Genomic DNA, 25213 nt, shown 5'->3' with positions numbered 1-25213 from the left:
AATATTTTTATGCACATACACTAAGTTGTCGTAAATATATTGGGAGTGTAGTGTGAGGATGTTAAAGTCTTTGAATTTATTCCTTAGTGACTCCCGTGGACCCATTTTATAGACTGCTCGGACAGCCCGTTTTTGGAGCACAATAAATTAATTTTTAACAAAAAGAAAAACCGACTTCTAACAACGAACTAAAAAGTGAAAAATAATTATATAAAGGTTTTATAATTTTAAAGTCGGTGTCAAATCTAATTACTAAGCCTTTTTGTTTTACTTTGCACCGACTATATTATAAATTCGAAAGTAACTCTGTCTGTCTTTTACGCAATCAGGGCCAAACCGCTAATTTAATTGTGATAAAATACTCATATAGAGATACTTGAGGGTCCTGGGATGAACATAGGATACTTTTTTTCCTCATATTTGTAATATTTTCGATATATACCAATATATTAAAATAATTAATTTGACAAGCAATTTATTCCGCCATCTTCTTCCTCCTGGCATTAATCCCGGCTATTGCCAGGGTCTGCCAAGCAATTTATTCCGCCATGTTAATAACAATTGTCGCTACGCGTTGCTAAGCAACGGCTTGCAAAGTTTGTTGTTTTAAGAAAACGTCACCCAAAGTGAGTTTGCTTAACGCGTACATAGCGCGCGCCGATATAGATTTGTATACATTAACAAAAATTAGATGATTTCTATAATTTGATATTCATCCTTATGAAAATAAATATAAAAGTCACTTTTAGCATTTCATCTAGATGGAAATTATAGTTTACTGTATAACATTCTAATAAATAATTAAGATGTCACTGATTCCAAATGACCTAGCCTACGAGTGGTATAGTATGACCGACGCGAACGGACAGATGACTTTGATGATTTTGTAAATTTTTATATATTTTCGAATTACTATTATTTTTATGTAATTATTTGCTGCTTATAATTAATTTATCTCAGTTCGGTTATCTATACCGATGTTATACACTTAAAATATCGTAATTTTAATAATTTGAGATTTTATTTAATATTGTTCGCAAAAATTAATAATTATTTAATATAGAAAAATGTTTAGTACGCGCGCATTTTGTTTGTTCATTTCGGTTACTCAGATATTTTTTCTAATAATAAATCTCCACTTATAATTATTTTTTAACTTATTTTAATTATTTAGGCTTATATTTTCGCGGGCGTAACCGCGTCCGGGCCCACTAGTGAATAATATAATTGAAGTAAGAAACATTGTAGCGTGGTCTACCGTCCGCCGCGTTGCGTAATGCCCACCAGACCCCCCTCCCCTCACGCCTCACGCCCGCTCGCCGCAGTAATGGCATGCTTTAATAAATTGAATAGCGTCGATAAGCGGCGGCGCTTTGTGCCTGTTCTATTATTTCATGATAAAAAAGGAATAAAGGCCTAAACGCAGGAATGTTGTACATTTTTGTGTTAGGCGGGCGCCGGCGCCGGCCGCATTAGCGGTGCCCGCGAGACACCGCTTACACATTAGCCCTGCGCGCCCGCCGCCGCGCCCGACAGAGACCTACCTCGCTCCACGCTCACTGCCCATTATAGACTCTATTACGAGTACGTTACAATATCAACTCTATTAACAAACATGTCAACTTAAATCAATCCAATATTAATCTCTATCAAAGTTGCTCCGAGTAAAACATTACATCTACATATTGACACAACCGAAACACGCATCTATCACGTCCGGTCAAGGCTTGTTTTAGCTTGTAGACGAGTAGCGCGATACAGCGCTGTGCCGGCGCCACTCTCACGCCCACTTATCGACGGGACAATTTAGTCGATTCGTGTGTACGTATAATATATCAATCGCCCGCGCCTCCGCGCTAATGAACTGTCCGCCGGAGCCCGACGGCGCGCCGGGGCCGGCAGCGGGGCCCCGCGCCGGCCCGGGGGCCTCGCCTCTCTTATCTGCTGACCACTGATGGCCGGTGACGACACTGCGCCGGAGAATGCTGGGACCTCGTATTCCAAACTATCTTTATAGCCTTCACTAGGGTTCACACATGTCTTCACTTGTAAAACATACTATTTTGACTAGCTCTACCGCCCTGACATACATTTAAAAAGCTCGCACGTGTTTTATCAATGAAGTGTATGTAAATATTCTATTTAATTGCCGTTTTAGTGACTCTACCGAATGAACCACTCGTTTTCATACGATTTAATACGTTATTTCTGTGTATGTACCACTGTAATATTAAAATTACAGCGCCTTAATACAAATATTCTTTGTACCTTCCTACCTGTTTGATATTATGTAGTCGAATTATTTTAAATATATAATAATTTACTTTAATTAATTAACAAGAAGAAGACAAGAGTTATCTTAATTTTTATATGACGGGTTCCACCGAGGCGGAAAAGCTCAATAACACATTGTACGAGGTGACACTGCTGCAGTGCTGCTCGGATATCAAAGGAATTAATTACGAATAATCACTGCCATATTTCGGATAAACTTTAACAAATTACAAATAAGGAAGGAATAAAATATGTGCGTACAAAAAGTATTTTAGTAATAGCAATAATAAAAAAAAGAAAATAGAAATATAAATTTATGTTTCAAATTAGTTTTGTTAATTAATTGTTTAGTGAATACTTGAGAAAATAAATAAAAGTGAAATATTCCAAAATTCGTTAGTAGAATGCATATATAGTACATTCTTTATGTCCGTCTCTACGTTTTGTTTCTTATATTCACATTCAATAGCGGACGACCTACACTTCCACTGAGTCATTAACTGTTGGAGCCGTCGAAGCCTCAAACAAAGTGGATATACATTTAGTGCGACATTTTTTTGGTCGTCATTAGTTCCCGAGCTCCGGCAGTTTTTTCATATTAAACGCGATAGGGAGGAATCGTTTAACGCTCCCTTATATTGATATCTATCGTAGATGATAACCTGTCGGCGGCCGACGGGCGGTCACGCCGCGCCGCTGCCGGCTAATTGCCTCTACCTCTGCCTCTACCTCTGCCTCTGCCTCTGCCTCTGCCTCTGCCTCTGCCTCTACCTCTACTGCCTACCTCTATAGCCATGACTACTGCAGGAGTTGTTAGACTTTGTTTTGAGAGGAATTAATAATCATGTGGGAAATGAAATAAATATGTCAAACTACTTTTCTTAAATGACCGGGTCGGCTTTTAATAGACTGGTGTACCTGCACGTCAGTGGGCTCCAGTGGGCTTCTGTGGACTCCAGGAACATAGTTGTGTCTGATAGGTGATGCCAGATGCCATCGGTGGGTTCTGTAATAAACTATCTAAATTATAAACAAATCAGAAATCAAATGTAATTATGTAATTTAGGGTTCGATTCCCACTTGAGAAAGTGAAATATTTATTTACGTTTATATCTCTATTTGTTTGCGGCGTTGAGTTCTGTCTCCAGAATTCTGCAGAAAGTGCGGAACGGAATATCTTAACACTATGTTCCCTCTGCCTCCCCTCCACCTGCTGTGTGCGGGATACAGCGTGAAGCTGATTTATTTATTTCTTTACAAAGGGAACCTAGTGTTTTATTTTATTTTAATAGTATCTATAAGTAATATGTCTTTAATATTTATATTAGGTCTGTATCCTTTTTATCTTATTATTGCCTCACCTAATTTTCTTATATATCAATATTTTAATTACATTATCATTTTTATACACAATTGATACGTATCCTAAGAAAATATTATCTTTGTCTTTATATTACTTTTAAAAGTTATTATTGGAAGTAAGATAAATTAATTTAGACAAATTTTATATAATTTTATATTATAATATAAGTAAATATTTCATTATTTAAATATTTTAGGAGCACATTTAAATAGTTTATATACTTATATCTAAACCACAATGAATGTGAATATAGATGTAGATATTATGCTTGGCTGTTGATGATTTTGTACTAGGTTAAAGGCACGAGCTCTATGGCCTCTTAATTAAGATACGCACTAATACGCACCGCCAAATACTCGAGACCTGCACCGCACTCGGTGTTAGTACCAAAGCGAAACTGAAAATGTTTTATTCCCCCGAATGGAAATCGAACCCGCGCCGCGGTCGGTTGTCCGCTTCCACGTAGCAGCTGTGTCGCTGTGTTAAGACAGCTTCGACATTATACGGACTCATTCCACTTATATCTACATGTTGCATGTTTAAAAAAGTTCTTAAGAATATGTAAAAATATTGAACATTTAGATATATTTATTTAGATAAAATTTGATAACTGGCGAGGGAGCCTCGTGGCTTCGCCCGCTTGAACTACACGGTTTTTTATTATTATTATTTAAACGCATTTAGAAAAAACTGGTTGATTATTTTAGTAAGGTTATCTATACTGTTATGAACTATTAAAAATATTTATAAGATTTCATTTTATTATCTCATAAAAATTTTCTACTTTTATAGGTAAATAAGTAGGCGCGTACGACAAATTTTGGATAAAATGCCCATATTCTGAATTCTGGGATAAACTGCCTAATGCCTATATGTCGTCATTCAACCCTCTCTATCTTTGAGTGGAAGTCCCCATCGGTTCAGCTGTTCCGGAGACAGACCGGACTGAACAGAAAGACAAACCGACATACCTACTTATTACTGATTTAAAATTATTTGTTTGTATTTTAGTGCCGTGTAAATAATTATAAGTACTTGACAAAATTATTTTGAAATCACAGATTTTAGTTTTATTTATACTTATGTAGGTATAGGTAAAATATAGCGTTTCGTTTCTTCATATTAAATTGTAATGTATTATGTTCATTATTAACAAATTTATTCAATAACTTGTTATATATGTGCGGACGGCGCTGAGGTAGTCTAATGAACGTCGAACGAACTAATGAATAGGTACTATAAACTCTTATATGTTCAATTATTATTATGTATCAGCAAAATAAAGACATTTTATACTTGTAATTCATTATTATGTATGATATAAGAAATATAAATTACATTTATATACATACGTATTTTTCTATTAATGAAATATATCTTTATTATAAAATTATATAATAGAATTATATCTTTATTATAATATATCAGAGAAGACACTCGGTTCTCCACTTCCTACCGAATTTCGAAGCAGTGCGTGCCGAGTGGCTTTTTGCTTTGGTACCAGAGTGAAGAAATGAAAATATTCATATATAACATTAGATCGTTCCCCCGAATGGTGATCGAACCCACAATTGTTGAATTAGAGTCATGTAAAAAAAAATACGAAAAATGTATTCATTATAAATTTAATTCATTTAAAACTACATATATTTTCTTCTCATCGGCCGAATAAATAAAATTCGTGTCGCACGTTTCATGCTAAGAAAAATAAAAACTATGTAAAATCATGCTAAGTTACAGCCTACACTTGTTACGAACTCCCATCCGGAAACCAGACCGACAACTCAAGTGGAACTGCAAGGAGCTCTCTATATCGCTACTAGCGACATCTATGTTGTCACAGCTTAACTATTGCAGAGTTGCTTTAGCGTAAGATTCAAGCTTATTTAGTACTTTTAATCGTATTCTGACTCTATTATTACTAACTCATGCCATGTCATTCATCGTACATAAGTTATGTGAGATAATAATAATAGTTTATGTGTAATTTCTTACGTAACTTATAATTTTATGTTATTTCATTTTTTATTAAAATATTTATGTAAAAATATTTTATTGTATTTTTTAAATATATGTACATTTAAATTATTTCAAAACCTCTTATAAATATTACAAATATTTTAAATACTAAATAAAAAATGGGCGCCATCTACACATGAATGATAACATAAAAATGTTAATTGTCACTTTTTATTCCTAGATGGCGCTGGCATACAAACTTAACATTATAGTCATCTCAAGCAATTTATATTTTTTTCAATTACAAGTAATTAAGAAAAATAACTAAATATAAAAGAAAATAAACATAAATTTATATATCTTATGACGTAATGAGACAATGTGTAAATCAACTATATTCAACGGTTGTGGATTCGATTTCACAATATAGAGAAAATACTCTATTTAAGATAATAAATATTTTCATATATATCTGGTAACACTAGGTATGGCGTTAGGTTACGTAGCGTTGTACTAAATTCTCAGATATTTTTATTAATAACTGTCACAAATTAATATTGAAGTTTTATTATATATATAATTTATAATATTTTATAAGCAAAAGAAAAATAGAGGCTTTTTACAAGAGACGATAAAATTATATATATATATATATATATATATATATATATATATATATATATAATATAGAGGCAATATATGTAGTTCACATGATAAGGAGGTTAAAAAAAACTCATTATAATTTATTATTTTATTTTGGCAAGATATGATTTTATTTAAAATTTCCAAAAGCACACACACACATACGCAACTATTCGTGATTCGTCGAACATAAATTAACAACCTGTACACAATCCACACACCTACGTTAAACACGCACACACACATTTAATTCTCTCCTATATAATTATATAAAACAAAATATATTAATAAATTCGTTTTAATTATAAGTTAAACTGTCTGTATATTCTCTGTTAACACTAACATTATGTTACAATTTACAAAGAGTCTTATCTAACGCGACATTACATTTTTATTTACACGAACAGTTCCTACGCATCCTACAGCAAATATACTCTACTTTTATTATATAAGTACACATATTTCGTATAATTGTTATTACCTACTTATTTTCATTCGCCTGTTCAAAATCTAAAAGTTTTACTGTAGGCACAAGGACACCCTCTTTTTGTTATATTCTCTGAATATTCCCTTTTCAACGTTTCCAAATTCTCAGCCATATTATGTATTTAATAGAATGTAGAGTCAAAGGTATCTTTGGTAAGTTATATTTTTGTTATTTCTGGAATAAAATTTACTTATAAACGAATAATATTTGTCAACTTGAAAGTAATATATTACAATAAGGCTGATAACGCTATCAGCGTCGATCGCTAGATAATCCTACCTGGATCGCAATTACAAATGCTATTTTGGTGGCGCTTTGGTGAAAAGGAATCGATAAGCCGATGATGGCCGATGATGGCCGATGATGGCCGACTAAACTAACTATATTTATAATTAAAATTATTAAATATTCTAGACATTCGTATGAATTTGCTCCAAATTTTAGTTACGGAGGTCGGTAGTGCTGGGAGGAGGTCGCGCCTGATCGCTCTAGCGCTGGTACCCTGGAACATACATGAACCTTGAATCATTTGATACGGAACAGCTATTGCTGCGAGTGTGCGCCTGTAACCGACACTGTGAGGCAAAGATAACGTAAGACACGTGCAAATAGACGTCGCGCCATTGCGACAGGTTGAGGCAGAGCAAGCAAGCGTAAGTTGAAAACAACATTCTGTGTACTGTACGAGTAGAGCTAGTAGAGCTAGTAGAGTGTAGAGAGTAGAGTGCTATAATATACAAAATAAACATTGAAAATAGAACAAAGAAATCACTTACTGTTAAGTATATGGGAACAGTTGTAGACATTAAGCGTAGGTTAGTGGGCAAGGAGTACAGAAGTGGTATATGATGGATGAGGTACTCACGAGAGGTCGTGGTGCCGGGCGGGCAGCAGCAGTAGCGGCGCGCCCCCGCCCTCCACCGCCGCGTACAGCGGAGGCAGTACCTTGTGCGAGTGTGCCTCCACTGCGCACAACACACACAGTTAACAACAACACATAGCACCACGCAACACACGTCACTGCTACTGACTAATGTACTTTAGTTGATAAAGCTCGGCATCTTTTAAAGCAACATGTAAAAATAATATTTCCTAATGTTGCATGGTGATATGTATTCAATGGACATTCAGCTCAGATATCGGCACATAAGCGACTACAGCACGTGACGTGGATACATACCGGACAGCGCACCACCTCTGGACACGCCGGCGCCTCCTGCGCCACCTCCCATGCTCTTGGGTTTTCGTTTCCGAGTTTGAATTCCATCTTTTTTCATACTTAATGGACGGTTAACCTGTTCAACAACAGACATGTCATTTCTTTCTAGATTTAAAATGAAACATCAACTTCAATTTCGCAATTTACAAGAGTTAGAGCACACCAGGCGACCGCTCGCGAGTCTCTCCTGCCCTCGACAGACGGGGGAACTCCTCGTAATCTGCCAACACGCGGTCCTATCATCCTTTAAACAAGCGTATCTACTAGCGAGGAGATAATTGATAAAAGATTATTTATCTCATTATGAATATTCGTGGACGCGATGATAATTCTCTATCAGTCGGTAGCCCCGGTCGTTTTATCTCGAGAGATTAGATGAGACCCTGTGTTTTGATTTTTTATACAGGCTCAATATTTGCCGAGGAGTTCCCTGATAACTGCGTTGCAGAGCTGCGATTAGATACCTGCCAGATACCCGCCAGATACCTGCCAGATACCTGCCGTGCTCTGGTGGCGTCTAATCAGCGTAACCTGCTGTAATCGATGCACAATCGCGCTCGCACTCATTCAGTACACCGATACGGAACTATCTATTACTATTGGAGCCAAGTACAGTATCTACACTTCCAGTGTTATATCATCTACGTTCATTCATTAAGTAAATAGATAAAACAATAAATAAACAACAAGCAGTACTTACGTTGTGCAGCTTGAAGTAGAGTCCGCAGGCGTTGCAGACGGGCTCGCCGTTGTTGTTGCGCCTCCAGAGCGTCGTGTTGGAGGTGCGGCAGTTCGCGCACGTCACCCCCACGCGCCGGTTGCCGTTGGTGGGCTGCAGCAGGAAGAGGAGAGGACAGCATTAACCAACTATACTATCTCGACAACTTCTAAGCTATATGCGTACGTATTGAAAGACAATTACGAGAGCCTGTTGCGGTTTCGCCTTCTGCCCTTTGAGCGGCGGCCGGTTGACGCCATTGATGCGCGTGTAGAGGCCGCACGCGTTGCACAGGTAGTGCCCGGTGCCGTCGCGTCTCCATAGCGGGGTGGTCGCCGCCGCGCAGTTTACGCACTCCTTCACTTCACCCATTCCTGCCATACCTACGGAAAGGTAGGCGTTGTAATTTATATAAATCTTAGGAAGTTTAAACTTATTGCTTTAAACTACTGCTCATAATGTTCCTTACTAGGATCAAACCCATCGTCAATAGGCAATATATTATGCGTTTGCCAAGACTGCGCCGGCGCCGCGTAGCTCTCCACCAGCAGGCCGCCTTCGTAGCCCGACACGGGGACGAACTCCACTCCGCCGCCCTGGCCGAGGTAGTGCTCGCCGCCTACCTTGTACTGCACGGTGTTGCCGTGGGTATACAGCACGTTCACCTATTACATACGTCAAAGTTCTGATTGGAAAATCACATTTGCACAAAAGAAAAATCGACACATTTTTAATTACCTGTTTAAAATTGATATAGAAAAAAAAATAACATTTGTTTTTTACTTTTATTTATTATCTTATATGCAAAAAAATGTTATTGTTTGTTTCTTTATCGCTTTATGGTTAGGTACATGTTAAAGTGCATGGCTATAACATTTAAAAATATTTTAGTCTTTAAAGATCGTACCTGTTGAGAATTTGGACTAGGTGGAGTTTCATAAACTGCCTGTGATTGTGGGACAACAGAACCGTACACAACGTGACCGGCGCGTGTGTTGAGGGAAGAAGAAGAGAGAGTCGGGTCACTACGATACAGCAGTTGACCGGGAGGTGAGTCGTCGCCTCGAGGGGCGGCTGCGCCCGCGCCGTACAGGGTCAGCAGCTCCTTGCCGCCGCCGTACGCGCTGTACCCGGCCGCCGCGTACTGCGGGCTCTGTCCCGCGTACGAGTAGCCGCTCGCGCTGTGGACCGACGTGACCGGCTGCAGGCTGGCGTACGTAGTCGGTCGAGGCTCGCCCTCGCCCCGGGATTCATATTTTACCTGTACCAATTTTGAATCACATTAATACCTACCTGCTATTAATGTCATACAAGTATTTCACTTATATTTATTTGATTATTTAACCTGTTGGTAAGCGACTCCTACTGCTTGTTGATTACTTAAGGATGTTGTTTGTATCATTTCTAATGCAGAAGAGACAGCTACCTGCTCCCCCAGCACCGCGGCGTACTGGCGCCCGTCCTGAGCGCTCGCAGCCTCGGACGCGGCGTAAGCTTGTTGTAATTGTTCAGCCTTTTCTTTTTGAAGGAAAGCTTCGTGAGCGTGTTCATCGTTTTCACCATCCTGTGCCACTATTACGTGATGGGGAGCCCCATAGCGTAGAGCCAGTCCTCGACCGTAGGCTGGTCTCGGCGGTGGTCCCCGTGCGTACTGAGGCTGTGCTCGTTTATCCTGTTGTGCTAAAGTAGGAGACTGCAATGAGCGATACGTCTCCTGTTTAAATGCTAAATATCGTGCTGTTTCAGCTTCTGCCAATCGCAACCTTTCTTCGTCGTAATGACTTGCTGGGGCCCGACCTTCTACGTCTTCAAGTTTGGGCGCGTACTGTAACTGATCGTGCTCCAGCGATGGTGGTTCAGGAGGTTCATCTTTGACTCCTTCATCGTTCAAGTCGCTAGCGTCGGTGATATGTCCTGCGGTGGTGATAGTCCTGAGAGCTCGACGCGATGTGATCACTGAATGCTGTTCCGCACTGTGTTCGACACCTGATGAGGCGACACCTGATGAGGCGCTCTCGTTGTTACCGTTTGAACTCGCCTCCCCCGCGGCTATCTCCTGTCGGTCCTCGTTTTTGACTAGTTGTAGGGCTTCATTGTTATCCGAGTCGCGCTGCTCTTCATTTCTTTGCGGCATACTTGATACATTCTCCATGTTGAATCTTTAAAAAAATACAAATGTAAGCTTACATTTTTTTGGTTTAGTTTAAAATTGGCTGTTGAGTAAATAAGACAAACTTCCTTAACCAGACGTTGAGCAAATAAGACAAAAGGCTTTGAACCGGAAGACACGAGTCGGTTCTAAAATACAAATAGGAAACAAGTCCACGCGGCGCCGGCGCTGCGGCCGCGTGGACGGCGGCGCAGCGAGGCGACCGAGCTCCACGCGGGCTATTTCTACAATCTACATATATTTTATGTAATATTGAATGATGGTTACAAAGTATTTCAATTATTGAAATAATTGAAAAGGGTTTTTTAAATCAATTTGTATGTTACTAAGGTAACATAACATAACAGTATAAAGTAATCCGACGACGTGTCGGTCGCAGCAGCGTTACTCTGAGCACACATAGCGTCCGGGCGCGGTGTGCTCGTCGTGAACAAATATTGGCGCTTTCACGGTAATTTGTACCTTTGCCGCTTGCAATACGACAGCTTTTGTTTCCTTGGTCTAGAAGAAGGGTAGGAAAATCATATTGGACCTAAACGTGACGTAATAGAGCATGATTCTCTTCTCTCTCACAGGTTTCCGGCGCTGCGGAGCTCGTGGAACTTTATGGCGAGCTTGTTTGCTGTACACACTGATCCCGCGATAACCGCCCCGGGCCCTACATCTTTGATAACGGCCGTATTAATAAAATATTTATCGTAGCTCCGAGCCGTCGTCTGCCGCGCCGTCGACGCCGCCATGTCACCACACTCCAGGTGGAGGCGAGGGAAGGTTCACTTCAGAGGGACATGCAATGTTCACAACTTGTGGTCTACATATAATTTAATATTTACTTTGAAAGTTTTACAGAATTTATAATGAACTGTAATAAAGAGTAGCACTGAAGGAGGCGGCTCCCGGTGTACTAGAATATTGGATTTAATAACGTATGTGCTATTTTTATTAATCTGGAGATATTTTGGTAAATATTATAAATATTATTATTAAGTGATGAAAAACTCAGACCCGGAGGACGTTGTCTACTGTCACTATGCATCTGTGTGTGTATTTGTTATGTCTAAACACGCAGTTCCACTTCATGTTTTAATTTGTCAATTTACTTATAACGCAATTACTTATATTCGACAGTTTTAGTAACAGTCGTACAATTACAAACACTTAGTTGGTCCTATTTGTATTAGTAATACGGTACAGAGGTTGTAATAAAGTTGATATCAATAATAATGATATATGATTTTTTATTTTCTCACATTTATTAATATTTCAGAAGCATTTTATTTTCCTTAATATTCCGACATGTTGTTGCTACATTTAAATATCTGTCGAGACCGCATTGAGGTATCGAACTGAATTTAATAATATAATGAATATTCAGCTCTATGTCCCTCCCCCTTCAAGTTCGGGAGAAATCAAGCATCAAAGTCAACGTAATCAACAGAATCGTTTTCGCTACATTTTGTATGGAATTCGCCGCGTCATTGAGACATATACCCAGGTATAGGTAGAGTATCTACTTCCCGCGGACCTCATGTCTGTTATAAAATTTTGGCATAAAGTGGGAACTTACATAAGTAAAGCAAAAAATCTGACAAGTGAAAATTTATAGGTATTTCACAGAATAAAATCATAACAAACTTATATTTGAAGTTCATTTTACACAGATTGAATGCATATGCCAACTTAAATATGTCAACTGTAAAAGTAATATTTCCTATTACTATTTCTTCTAACTACTTATTTAAAGTAAGTAATATTTACATGTTGCATTTGTGCGAGTCCGACTCGCACTTGACCGATCTTATTCGTTTACTCGATCCTTAAGGACAGACTAGTGTTTTATACAGTGACAGCCTACACGAATACATATTTTACAAATCAGTTTAACATTTGATTACAATATGAATTTCCCGCCGCAGTGACGTATAATTTTCATTATTTACTAATTATCATAAGGAACATACATACTTTCCTGTTTTCATTAGCAATTTATGCAAATGTAAGAAAAAGAAAATATGTATGTAGGTATTTTATTTAATTACTTAATACTACGAGACGTGATTTGCGAGTACCTAAGAGAGCTACCGGCGGATCTCCTTCTATAAGTACTTAACAATTATATTTAATTAAAACATAGAATGTAACATACACTCACCGACGCGACACCTGTAATTTGGTCTAATCCCCGCTGCTGGTGTGTTTCCTACGACTGGGCCGGGCGCGAGCGGAGCATCGCTGCACCTCACTATCACTCACGGAATCGTCAAATCGAGTGTTATCTGCGGAGGGTGAGGCGGGAGGCGGGAGACGGGGAGGCGGGGAGGCGGGGAGGCGGGGAGGCGGGCGGTGGCGGAGGAGGCGGGGGGAGCGGGCGGGAGGGCCGGCGCGCTCTCATTGGTGGACCGCATTTTCACCATTTTCTGCCCTCGCTGAGTCGCTGCGGCGCGACTCGCGCTCTTTCAGGGACCCGTAGTGATTCATCCTTGCTTGTTGATTTATATCTGTTTTGGATAAAATTATTTTTAACTTGAATATATTTTTCCATTTTCCCGTTACTACATACATATTTCCGTTGTTATTTATATTAATGAATGATCCTACATTTATTGGGGCCGTCGTGCCTCAGGAGACACAAGTGCCCAAGTAAGTTCAGTTCCGCCTCTTGACACGTAATTCAGGAATTCGCAGGAAAATGGGGACTAGAATGGTCTTAATTGGATTCCGAGGTTCCCTCTACCTACCCTGTTTTGCGCTGAATACACAGTGACGATAAAAAACAATATTTATGCCTTTAACTTTCAGGATAATAAATATATTTTTGGGAAGGTTCCACCTATAATATCAGTATTACACTTCACAGAATATACTTTTATTAAATAAGCGAATCAATTTTACATTTTTAAATATAAATTATTATAAAAAAGATACATTTAAAAATATAAAAAACCACACTTCCGAGGGCGGGACAAGGGTCCAAGCCATCGGTGGCTAGGGCTCCAGAGAGAGGAACCGCCGCACAATACGTGCCGTCTCAAGTATTACTGCCTTCTGTATCCGGTTCTTGATCCAACAGCTAAGCGATAGCCTCTTAAGGTGTTGGTCGAGGCTTTTCGCTATTAGACCGTTAACCGAAACCACTATCGGCACAATGATAGTCGCATTGACATCCCACATGGCGGTAATCTCATGGGCTAGGTCCAAATATTTAGATTGTTTTTCTTTTTCGGCCTTCACGAGATTTTCATCATGTGGGATAGTAACGTCAACAATCACTGCGCGGCGCGCCGCTCGGTCTACTAGTACTATATCAGGTCTATTGGCAACAATATACCTGTCAGTAATAATAGACCGATCCCAGTAGAGCAAAGCACAGCTATTTTCAAGAACAGACATGGGATTGTACCTGTAGTAAGGCACCTCCAATTCTACAAGGCCATATTGAAGAGCAAGTTGCTGGTGTATTATCTTGGCTACTTGATTGTTACACTTTATTATTATTATTACTATTATATACCTTTACCTACTTAAATATAAGGATACATAAATTCACAGCTGTATGAACCAAATAGTGAGATATAATTCGGAGCTGGTCGCTTATCAGTTGACTAATGTTAGCTCCACAAACAACCAGCACGGTACCACACGGTACCCACCTACGTCATTGACTCTAATAATATCACTAATATTTTTTTAAACTGAACTTTTTTATAAAGTCATTTTTTTTGCTTTACGCTGTACCCTGCACATAGCAGGGTAGGCAGAGGGAACCTGGGAACCTAATGTTAAGACACTCTACTCCCATTCACTTCAATTCCCCATTTCCCACCGAGGCATTGCGTGTTGAGTGGCGGAACTTAACGGAGGGCTTTACCTTGCTTAGCCAGCGCGAGGAAATGAGAATAGCAAATATCCTCGAATGGGAATCGAATTCTACGCCTGTCGCGTTTAGAGACGCACACTTATGCTTTTGTGGAACTCACAGCTCGACTGACTTCATTTCTTCCTCTTTTTATAGTAGTTGCTGTCTACCGTTGCTAAATTTTATAAATAATTTCATTTTTCTTTTTCTTACTTTTTTTTCTATTATAATAGATCTGAAGTGATTCAATATCAAGTCCATGGATATGTTTGTATTTTACATACTTATTATTATATAGCGGGGAAATTAAATATTTGTTATATGTAACAGGTATCTACGCTCGCGTCTAGTTGCCCTAGCGGAACATTACTATGTACCTATATGTGAAGGATATAAGTTAAACTCTACCGTTAGTACTGAGCGACTGACAGACGACGCGGCGCAGAACGCTGACCTTTAGATTGCAAGTTATTCGAGGAGTGTCAGCGAGCACTCAGAAAGGATTCCACTAAATTCTCACTGTAATAAATAGTGAGTTCCGCAGTGAGGGTCGCACTCGATTACAATAACACTCGCTATAATCGCCATATTATTTCCAAGATTATATCTTTTATTATAATTCATTACAAAAATATATTTTACAATAATCCTTAAATTGAAGATAAGAGTTAATTTGCCTTCTACTATATTTTTTATTATGATAAGGCACCACACTTTAATAACCCAACTCATCATGCATGTATTATTTTTTTATAGCTTCACGCTGTATCCCGCATATAGACCCTTCTTCAGAGAGTGTTGAGACATTTCGTTCTCCGCACAGAGTTGAGACAATACCATCCACTGAGTGATGGAACTCAATGCTGTGCTTTGTCTCGTTACCAGAGAGACACCCATCATCATCACGTCTGTGGTGAGACGGCCTCATATAAGGTAAAGATTGTTTATTATTACAAACCTGGAAGGTACGTCACGCACTTCACTCCTCCCTGAGTGGTACCTACGACGTAAGTGCCTGGTAGGTGGTACTGGTACCACGCAGGTTCACAATAGGTTCCACATCATTCGTTTGCTCAATGTGGCTCGTTTATACATCACCTGTAGCTAAGCTAATCTTTGACGACAACACTATTCCATGGATTATTCAACTTTTGTTATGTTTTAACATAATGTCTGTCTGAAATGTAATAGATCTCTGTCCCAGGTTATACGTGGTATACCGGCATGCTCTAAGCAAGTAACATGATGAGTGCACGTCGTTCCTCTGTGCATTGTTCACAGCCTGATTGCTCGATGCAATAAGTCCGCCTTCGCATATATTCACGTGTGCAATGCTTGTTAATACAAGCAATGTCTGACTGTCAACACAGAGAGAGAGAGAGAGAGAGAGAGAGGTGCACAGTCTCTATTATATTCTTAGTAATAAATTCATTAAAAAATGCTTGAAACTGAAAAAACCCACCACCTTCGTGAACGATCGAGATGAACCGGTAGTAAGTTCCGATAGCAATTACAATATGACATTTTATCTTAATTGACTTAAAAGTTAAGCGACCAATACAGTACTGATTAAGTCAAAAGAAGGTACCTACCTCAATACTTGTAATATTTGAGTTAAAAGTATTTAGATTTCCTCGAACTCGGTATACTCTAGAAGTAGACATATAGAGCCTAAAATACAAGTAATCCTCCGCATCAATATCGTTTTATTTGGCATCATTTTGGTTTATAACAATAATTCGAACAATAAAAACGTTCGATAAGCCGCTGTCGATATCTTATCGCGGCTTACTTGAGACATCGATCATCGCTCTAATTACTGTCGATATTGTCGATACTGACGACGCTGGAGGCGCTGCCGGGCTGGGCTGGGCTGGGCTGGGCTGGGCTGCCTATGTACTAGCCTTCCGGTTCTAAGCGTAGTTTGGGCTATTTGTTCGAAGACGATGAGATGAGCGGTGCCGAGACCCCAGCGACCCCAGTGTTGGTTTACCTCCACTGTCTGAGATCTTTCTCTACGACACCAAATTGGAAATAATGCGATAGTGGCGCCTTTCATGTAAAACGTTCTTGAATTGAAATGATCATAAAGTATACTGGACAGGCCGAGGTTTTTTAGCAAAATACTCGGGTCGAGGGTATAGGGGTATATTCATTGTTTTCGTGACGTTTGATACAGTGACGAAACTCACCGCTGTACTCTCAACGCAACCTACCACCGTCGTGCACCACCGTGAGGCAGTGCCTCAGAACAGAGGCCGCATCATATCATTATTATTATTTTACCTAAGAACCACAAGTTATCACGTTATTGAAGTATGAGCTAGCGGGAGGACTCGTATCGAAGCTGTCATTGCGTTGCCGTTATCTCGCCGGCACTCCACTGATAAGGGCGTGTTCGACAGCGACGTGACTTGCGCACATGATTCACCTGAGATCGGCTTATCCTGTCATCTTCGTTTATGTTATATTTCATCAAAATAACTTTATACGATTATTATATATTATATAGGAAAATAATAATAATAATAATTTGATACAGTTCCGCGTCGCACGATCTAACTATGTGTTTTGATTGATTGATTTCTCGAAATATGGCGTTTCGAGCGTGCCAGTTGAGCACAATTCATTTCGCCAATGTCACGTTGTATGGAAAACACACGAAGGAAATTGAACTATGTGTTTTGTTTAGGCAAAAGTGTGTCAGGAGGTGCTTTACGCAAGTGCACGCCTTTTTCTGCATAGAAGCAGCAGAATACTTACGCAGAGAGAAACTACAGTTAATATACTCCGACTCTTTTCTAAAGGAATAAATAAAAAAAAGACCTTTTATAATGTAGAATATGCCGGAGTTACATGTAAGGTTTAACTATATATATATATATATATATATATATATATATATATATATATATCTACTTATATTTGTATAGTCGTACCTACTTGTGATAAAAGAACATTTTTTGGTCATAAAGATAAGACACAAAATTAGAAATAAGGATTTTGTATATTACACTCGTACTTGTTGTTCTATCTGTATACAAATGATACCAAACCAAGTCAAAGTGACTGATACAAATATACACTTTTTATCATCAAGAAAGCTAACTTAGTCTATTTTCCTAAGTCTAAGTTTATATTCTATTTACAAAACTTAATATTAACTTAGTTATTTAGGAAATGCAACCCTTGAATTCTCTTAAAAGAATATAACAAGATATATTAATATTATACCTTCCTAAGCTTAGTTTACAAATAGGTATAAGTAATAATTAAAGGTGTAATAATCAACTTCCCGCTGTATCCCGCGCACAGCAGTAGGCTGTAGGCAGAGGGAACCTAGTATTAAGACAGTCCACTCTCCATTAGTGAATTCGATACCTTCTCAGCGGATGAAGTGAATTATTTTCATTTCTTCGCTCTGGTAACAAGTCAAAACGCGGCGTTGAGTTCCATCACTCAACAATGGCACTAGGTTCCCTCTGCCTACCCTGCTATATACGGTCTGTCGAGCCCTGTGGGCCGTGAGCCGTGGGACGACGCAGGTGGCGAGGGCGTCGGCGCTCTCTTGACCTCTCACTATAGGTACCTCTAAACATTTCAGTGTTTCGAAACGTATCATGCAAGTTCTGTGCCTTATTTATGTATATGTATACCTACAGTTAAAAAAAAAATAAAAAATAAAAAATATTTATTTCAGTTCCACATATTATATAGCTACATAGAAAGTAATGAGACCAACCTAGTAAGTAACTAGTATAATACTAGTACTTGTAACAGGAGGCCCCGCTCTTCCATAACACTTCATACATTCGTTATGGAAACAAAGACAAAAATAAATGGGATATAATTATAGCTACTTTACAATACAAAATATATAGAAATTAAAAAATAAACAATAATAATAAATAACTAAATTTATGTATATAGATCAATATAAGCTAAAACGTGTGCATGTGTTTGTCTGTTCGTGGATGGTGTGTGGTTGGGTGTGTGTGTGTGTGTGTGTGTGTTTGTGTGTGTGTATGTGTAGTGCAAATTCAACGTCGCATCAGGGCTTCTATAGAGTCATAATCTAGGCTTCGCAGCCAAGCAGTAACTGCTTTTTTACATTCAAAGAAGTTTAAGGAATATAAGTTTAATATTTTGTTTATTGCAATATATAAACACTTCGACTGGTTTGCAAATTGATGGTTACCAAATTTAGTTTTCATAAGAGGAGTATAAGCTGGGACATACCTCCTTTTGTTAGGTTGCTCCAGATTGTTTGGAAAAACTACAGCTCTGTGAACCTTCAAAGCACAATTTAATATATATAGCTTTCGTACAGACAATAAGTCGCAGCTAGAGTATATACTCTCTGTTGAAAATCTAAAAGGTTTAAAAAACATAACTTTCAGCAAGGATCTTTGTGCTCTTTCTATCTGAAGGAACTTTATTTTAGATGCTCCATCCCATACAGAGATACAATATCCCAATACTGACTGCGCTAAAGCTACGTAGATTTGGATTAGTATTGTTTTATTTGTTACATGTCTCAGATTTTTAAAAACCCATATAAGTTTTCGAATTCTCGTGCTTGTATAGTCTACGTGTGTATGCCATGATAAACGCTGATCAAGCATTACACCAAGGTATTTGGTAGTAGAAACTCTACTCAATATCGAAGGGGCACAATCACATACAGAAATATTACTATACGGGCAGTTGTGCAATTCTAGTATAAAATTAGTTCCGGGTTGAGTTCTACTGTTTATAGTGAAGCAAATGTAGTTAGTTTTGTCTATATTAAGTGTAAGAACATTAGATTTAAGCCAGAGAGACACTTTTGCGAGTCCTATTTCCGCGGTTTGCTTTACCTCGTTCCAAGAAGGACCCGAAAAGACAATTGCAGTGTCGTCTGCGTAAGCAAAAGTTTGACCATTCTTAATATTCATACTTACTTGAAGTATGTCATTTACACAACACCTATTAGTTGAAAGCGGGAGTAACTTTACAGGATTAACTGGCTATAACATGGCTATATAATTAAATTATTTTAAGAAAATATTAAAAAAATTGCGTCTAGCTTTATGCCGCATATAGACAGAGGGAGCCTAGTGTTAAAAAATAAATATTTAATTTTCTCGAGTGGGATCGAATTCACAACCTACCACCCGCTTGTGGTGCTGCGCCACGATTGGCTTGTTTATAATTTTTTACTTTATCTAGGCTATCTATCTATCTTTATCTATTAGCTAGTGAAGGTTAGTTTTCTTCCACCCAAATGAACACCGCGAGATGAGCAACAGAGCTCAATGGGAGGGCGTTCGTGTAGCTAAAACCCCAAAGTATCAAGAATGCTGGAGGAGAGTATTTTCTTAAAACAAAATATGTGAAATATGATAGCGTCAAGTAGGCATGGGGCGCACAGCACACGCCCTCAACTCATATTTTTTGTAAAATCTAATTGTGTGTTCATATCACTTTAAATAAGCAGTCAGTCACGCTGACGCCAGCAAGTTGCAACCAGCACACTCTGCAGCGCAAGGTGTGCCGCGCTATTATAAACATCATTATATTTATTTATATCATAAGCCACAACGTAATAAAAATTTTGGCCGTGTGATCCCGGCCTAGAATAGGATCACCCTGGTACTGATGGTGTCGTAAGAGGCGACTAAAGTACGTGTGGTAGAGTCACGTCGCCAGCAATGGCAACACGTTTGGGCAGACTCGACCGGATCAATACCACCCCCGGCATTTAAAACCGGCGTTAAGTAGTGGCTTTATGCCACTGCGTTTCGCATTAGGTAATGCCGGGCTCCGGAGCCCAACCCCCACCCCTCCCTGGAATATGAAAGCGGCACATAAAGAGAATCTACCCCAGGAGGGTACCAGCACCTCCGATGCTGGAGAATCCCTCCCTGAGTCCTCAAGCTCAGGCTGCCCTTCGAATTCTGGGGAGGGCAACGTACCGCGCACAAGACCAAATTGCAAACAAGGCAAACGAGACGTACGCCCCACGGCAACCCCTACCACACTAAACGTGGACTTTTCCAATATCAGGGGTCTTCACTCCAATCTGAATGCCGTCCACCACCATCTTGAGACGGCACGGCCGGCCTTGTTATTTCTGACGGAGACTCAAATTGTCCGACCGAGCGACACAGCCTACCTCCAATACCCCGGCTATAAAATAGAACACAACTTTATGCCTCATGCCGGGGTCGAGTTTCCGTCGTCTTGCTAATCTTGAAGGTCGGGACCTGTCGACTATCTGGCTCCGTGTTGACTCGGACGATCGAACCCGAGTCTACGCATGCCTTTACAGGTCCCACAGTGGCAATGCGGAAACGGATCGGCTCATGGAGCACATGCAATCGGCCATCGACGATATGCTCTCACAGATCCCCTCTGCTGAGGTCGTGATACTTGGCGATTTTAACGCGCACAATGCCAGTTGGCTTGGATCACGCACCACCGACCACGCTGGGAGGGCCGTTTTTGACCTTGCTACGGCGAATGGATTGTCCCAATTGGTCGAGTCGCCTACGCGACTCCCGGACGTGGACAACCACAATGCCTCCTTATTGGACCTTCTGCTGACTTCGCACCCGGAACAGTACCAGGTGGTCGTCGATGCTCCTTTGGGGTCTTCTGACCATTGCCTGGTACGGAGTGTCGTGCCCGTTCAGCGCGGCAGTCGCAGAACACCCGCAACTCGTCGCGTTTGGCACTACAAGTCAGCAGATTGGGATGGGATACGTACATTTTACTCATCTTATCCCTGGGGACCGGTTTGCTTCTCTTCTGACGATCCTAGTACCTGTGCCGCTGCTGTTGCCGACGTGGTTCTGTAGGGCATGGAACTTTACATTCCTAGCACTGTAGTGCCCATCGGTGGCAAGTCACAGCCTTGGTTTGATACGTCTTGCAAACTTTCTGCCCTTAGCAAACGCGAGGCATATCAAATCTGGGCCGAGGCACTGGTTACTAAGGACCCGAAGGTGAAAGCCTCAAAAAGAGAGTATAACCCGGCCTCTAGGTCCTTTAAGCGGCAAATTGCCAAAGCAAGGTCCCAGCATATCGCCAAAATCGGCGAGAAGCTTGAGAGCTACCCGTCCGGAACTCACCAGTTTTGGGCGCTCTCAAAGGCGGCACTCGGCAACTTCAGCCAGCCTTCGCTTCCGCCTTTACGCAAGGTGAATGACATCTTGGTCCATACGGCGAAGGAGAAAGCCGATCTCCTGGGCGCTCTCTTTGCCTCGAACTCGACTTTGGATGACCAAGGATCAACGCCACCGACCATCCCGCGGTGCCAGAGCTCAATGCCTGAGGTTAAGTTCAACCAAAAAGCTGTAAGGCGAGCTCTGTCCTCTTTGGACATCCATAAGTCGAGCGGACCAGATGGCATCTCCCCCTTAGTGCTTCGTTCTTGTGCTCCTGAGCTGACACCGATGCTAACGCGTTTGATTCGGCACTCTTACTCAGTCGGCGTAGTCCCAGCTTCATGGAAGAGCGCTCTTATCCACCCGATCCCGAAGAAGGGCGATGGATCCGATCCATCTAACTACAGGCCTATTGCCATCACCTCCCTACTCTCAAAAGTCATGGAGAGCATCATCAATAGCCAGCTCTTGGTTTATCTAGAGGATCACCGATTGATTAATGACCGTCAATATGGCTTCCGCCATGGTCGCTCAACCGGTGATCTTCTGGTTTACCTTACCCACCGTTGGGCTGCGGCTATTGAAAGCAAGGGAGAGGGCCTGGCAGTTAGTTTGGACATGGCGAAGGCCTTTGATCGAGTGTGGCATGGAGCGCTCCTTGCCAAACTTCCATCCTATGGGCTTCCCGAGAACTTATGCAGGTGGATCGCCAGCTTTCTCACTGGGCGCAGCATCAAGGTCGTTGTCGACGGTTTTTGCTCCAATCATATGCCCGTGAACGCTGGCGTTCCCCAAGGCTGCGTGCTGTCCCCCACGCTGTTTCTTCTGCATATCAATGACATGCTGGAAGATTCTAGCATTCATTGCTATGCAGATGACAGCACGGTGGACGCTGTTTACTCCGGCCGCGCAAGTCTTTCTCGGGAAAACGCTGAACAGTACCGAAATAAACTTGTGTCTTCTGTTGAGGCGTCCCTCGAGATTGTCTCTTCATGAGGTGAAAAGAACCTGGTCCAATTTAACCCCCTGAAGACACAGGTTTGCGCGTTAACCACTAAAAAAACCCCCTTTATCGTATCGCCAGTCTTTCAGAATACTCCCCTTTTAGCCGCGCCCAGTATCAGCATATTGGGCCTTAATGTTTCTAGTGACTGCCAGTATCGCGATCATCTGGAAAGCAAGGCCAAGTTGGCCTCGAAGAAACTGGGGGTCATCAATAGAGCGAGACGGTACTTCACGCCAAAACACCGATTGGCCCTATATAGGGCCCAGGTTCGGCCACACATGGAGTACTGTTCTTATCTCTGGGCTGGTGCACCCCAGTATCAGCTTGACCCATTTGATCGCATACAACGTAGAGCTGTTCGAATCATTAAGGACCCAGTAAGCTGTGAAAGGCTTGACACTTTGGCTCTGCGTAGAAACGTCTCCTCGCTGTGCGTTCTCTATCGCATTTTTCATGGTGAGTGTTCTGAAGAACTGTTCGACCTGTTACCTGCCGCCGAATTTTCCAACCGCACAGTACGTCACAAACTTAAATACCATCCACACCACCTGGATACGTGGCACTCCACTACTGTGCGGTTTCGTAGAAATTTCCTTCCACGCGCCACCGAACTGTGGAATGGCCTACCCGCGGCAGTGTTTCCAGGTCGGTACGATATGGGTACCTTCAAAAAGCGCATCTATCTCCACCTTAAAGGCCGGCAACGCACCTGTAGCTCCTCCGGTGCTGCACGGAGTCGTGGGCGGCGGTGATCATCATCAGGTGACCCGAACGCTCGTTTGCTTTGTCCTTCTTCCATAAAAAAAAAAAAACCCGACTTTCACTATACATATATATATTTTTATGAAAGTGTCAAAAAAGAGCCACGTCATATACCTACCTAGAATTACTACTCTAAGCTCAAATACCAAATATATATTCTAATATAATTCCTTCACTTATTTATAACATATCTAACATAGTTTTAATTACGAGGGTTTATCGCTAATCACGTTATCGGTCTGTTATCTGTGAGTGGGTCCACACATGCATACATACATGCACACATGCACACATGCATACATGCATACATACATGCACACATGCATACATGCACACATACAGTACGTACTGAAGACGTGAATGTCCTTATAATGTTATACATACCCACGTACTTACTTATATACTCACAATTATATTATATTTCATTTTATTATAATTCTTTTAGCTTCATGCTTTATCATTTGGATTTTTCTTCTCGCGCAAAACGCTAAAAGTCCATGTCCATTTTCGCTTCATCCCTTGTCATCAATACTTCATACACCCCTCCCGGAGTAGGTACCATGCTTTTTACGTGACTCTCTTCCAATATAATTGAAACTGTGTTCTCGAAGGTCAACCAAAGCCCTCTTGCCTTCATTTTATTAATATTTTTGTCTTTACAAGTGTTATTCATTTCTTTTAATTTACCCGCCTGGCGGAGCCCAACCTGCACGTCAGCCAGGAGTCCTGCAGATAAGCCGGCGAGTGCATCGACCCCGCGTGTGGCTCCTATCGCTCCTTAGATATGCAAAATGTTATCTCATTTATCTTAACTAGCCGTTAATGTGAGATTGCATATCTTAGAGTTTGATAATCGTATCTGGCAGATACAGTATCTAGTAGAACAGCTGTGAGTGCTCGCCCTCGCGCCCCGTGCCTCTCCTAACTGCTGAAGTCAACCCAAATTTTATAATTTTCACGTAATTTTTAAGGCGTACAGGTCACGCAAGGACACGCCATAGGGTACAAGCTGTTCAACCGCCAAGCCTAAAGATAACGTCAGCAAACATTAGACGGCGTGCCCTCTCCCCCTGACACCCCCCCCCCCCCCCTCCAGGGTCCCCCTCGTCCTAGCTGGCGTCCTGCAAGCTATCTACAGTGGCTGAGATATCGCGATACCATCCCCGATATGGAGTAATTATCAGATAGGCACACAGATTTGATTACGAGAGTGCGTGTATCTCGACGTCGCTCATTACTAGTGATACACTGTAGGGAGCTAGTCCATCTGTAGGTCGTGGTGGTGGTTGTGGTAGTGGTGGTCGCTGATGGCTCAGTGGTCGACAGTGCGGGGTGCGGAGTGCGCGGTGCGGGGAAGTGTCGGTGTCGTAATCCCGCCGGCGATCTGATAGATACGTCGCGGATTATTGATGGCCGATCGACCTCATCACGGATCTTATCAGTTGTTTTTTTGTGTATTTTCCGTGAAAAGCTAATATCTGAGGTGCGGTGCGGGGCGGCACGTGACGCGGTAGGCGGCCATGTTTGTTCGGGCCACCTCCCCCCTCCCCTCTTTCAGTCGTCCACCCCCCCGGGGCCTCGCGCCCGGCCGTATCACGCCCGGCGG

General features: G+C 41.0%; 1 protein-coding gene across 3 annotated transcripts; it reads right to left on the bottom strand.

Moving 5' to 3' along the window:
• Positions 1-7076: 7076 nt before the first annotated feature.
• Positions 7077-13143, bottom strand: LOC146534219 (uncharacterized). Of its 3 annotated transcripts, none has more exons than XM_085193054.1 (9): positions 12985-13143; positions 10008-10821; positions 9570-9923; positions 9132-9327; positions 8867-9045; positions 8645-8776; positions 7906-8020; positions 7591-7690; positions 7077-7227 (listed from the first exon to the last, which is right to left on the bottom strand). In XM_085193054.1, exons 2-9 carry the CDS (start codon positions 10812-10814, stop codon positions 7170-7172), a joined length of 1941 nt encoding a protein of 646 aa, XP_085049180.1. In that variant the 5' UTR covers positions 10815-10821; positions 12985-13143; the 3' UTR covers positions 7077-7169. The 3 variants fall into 3 exon arrangements, with proteins under 3 accessions (XP_085049180.1, XP_085049181.1, XP_085049182.1); XM_085193055.1 differs by having other exon boundaries at positions 12979-13118; XM_085193056.1 differs by lacking the exon at positions 7591-7690 and having other exon boundaries at positions 7078-7227.
• Between the last annotated feature and the right edge of the window lie 12070 nt (positions 13144-25213).

This window comes from Heliconius melpomene, chromosome 11 (assembly GCF_056956725.1).
Source record: "Heliconius melpomene rosina isolate 202511_hmr_F chromosome 11, ASM5695672v1, whole genome shotgun sequence".
NCBI classification, from domain to species: Eukaryota; Metazoa; Arthropoda; class Insecta; order Lepidoptera; family Nymphalidae; genus Heliconius; species Heliconius melpomene.
This window is presented reverse-complemented; position numbering and strand designations above follow the sequence as displayed.

Coding starts and splice junctions, on each gene's coding strand:
- LOC146534219 (XM_085193054.1), bottom strand. CDS start 10,814: ATGGAGAATGTATCAAGTATGCCGCAAAGAAATGAAGAGCAGCGCGAC. Junction 8,021..8,644: donor TCTACTTCAAGCTGCACAAC/GTAAGTACTGCT, acceptor GTTGTTGAACAG/GTTAACCGTCCATTAAGTAT. Junction 7,691..7,905: donor CAGAGGTGGTGCGCTGTCCG/GTATGTATCCAC, acceptor TGTTGTGCGCAG/TGGAGGCACACTCGCACAAG.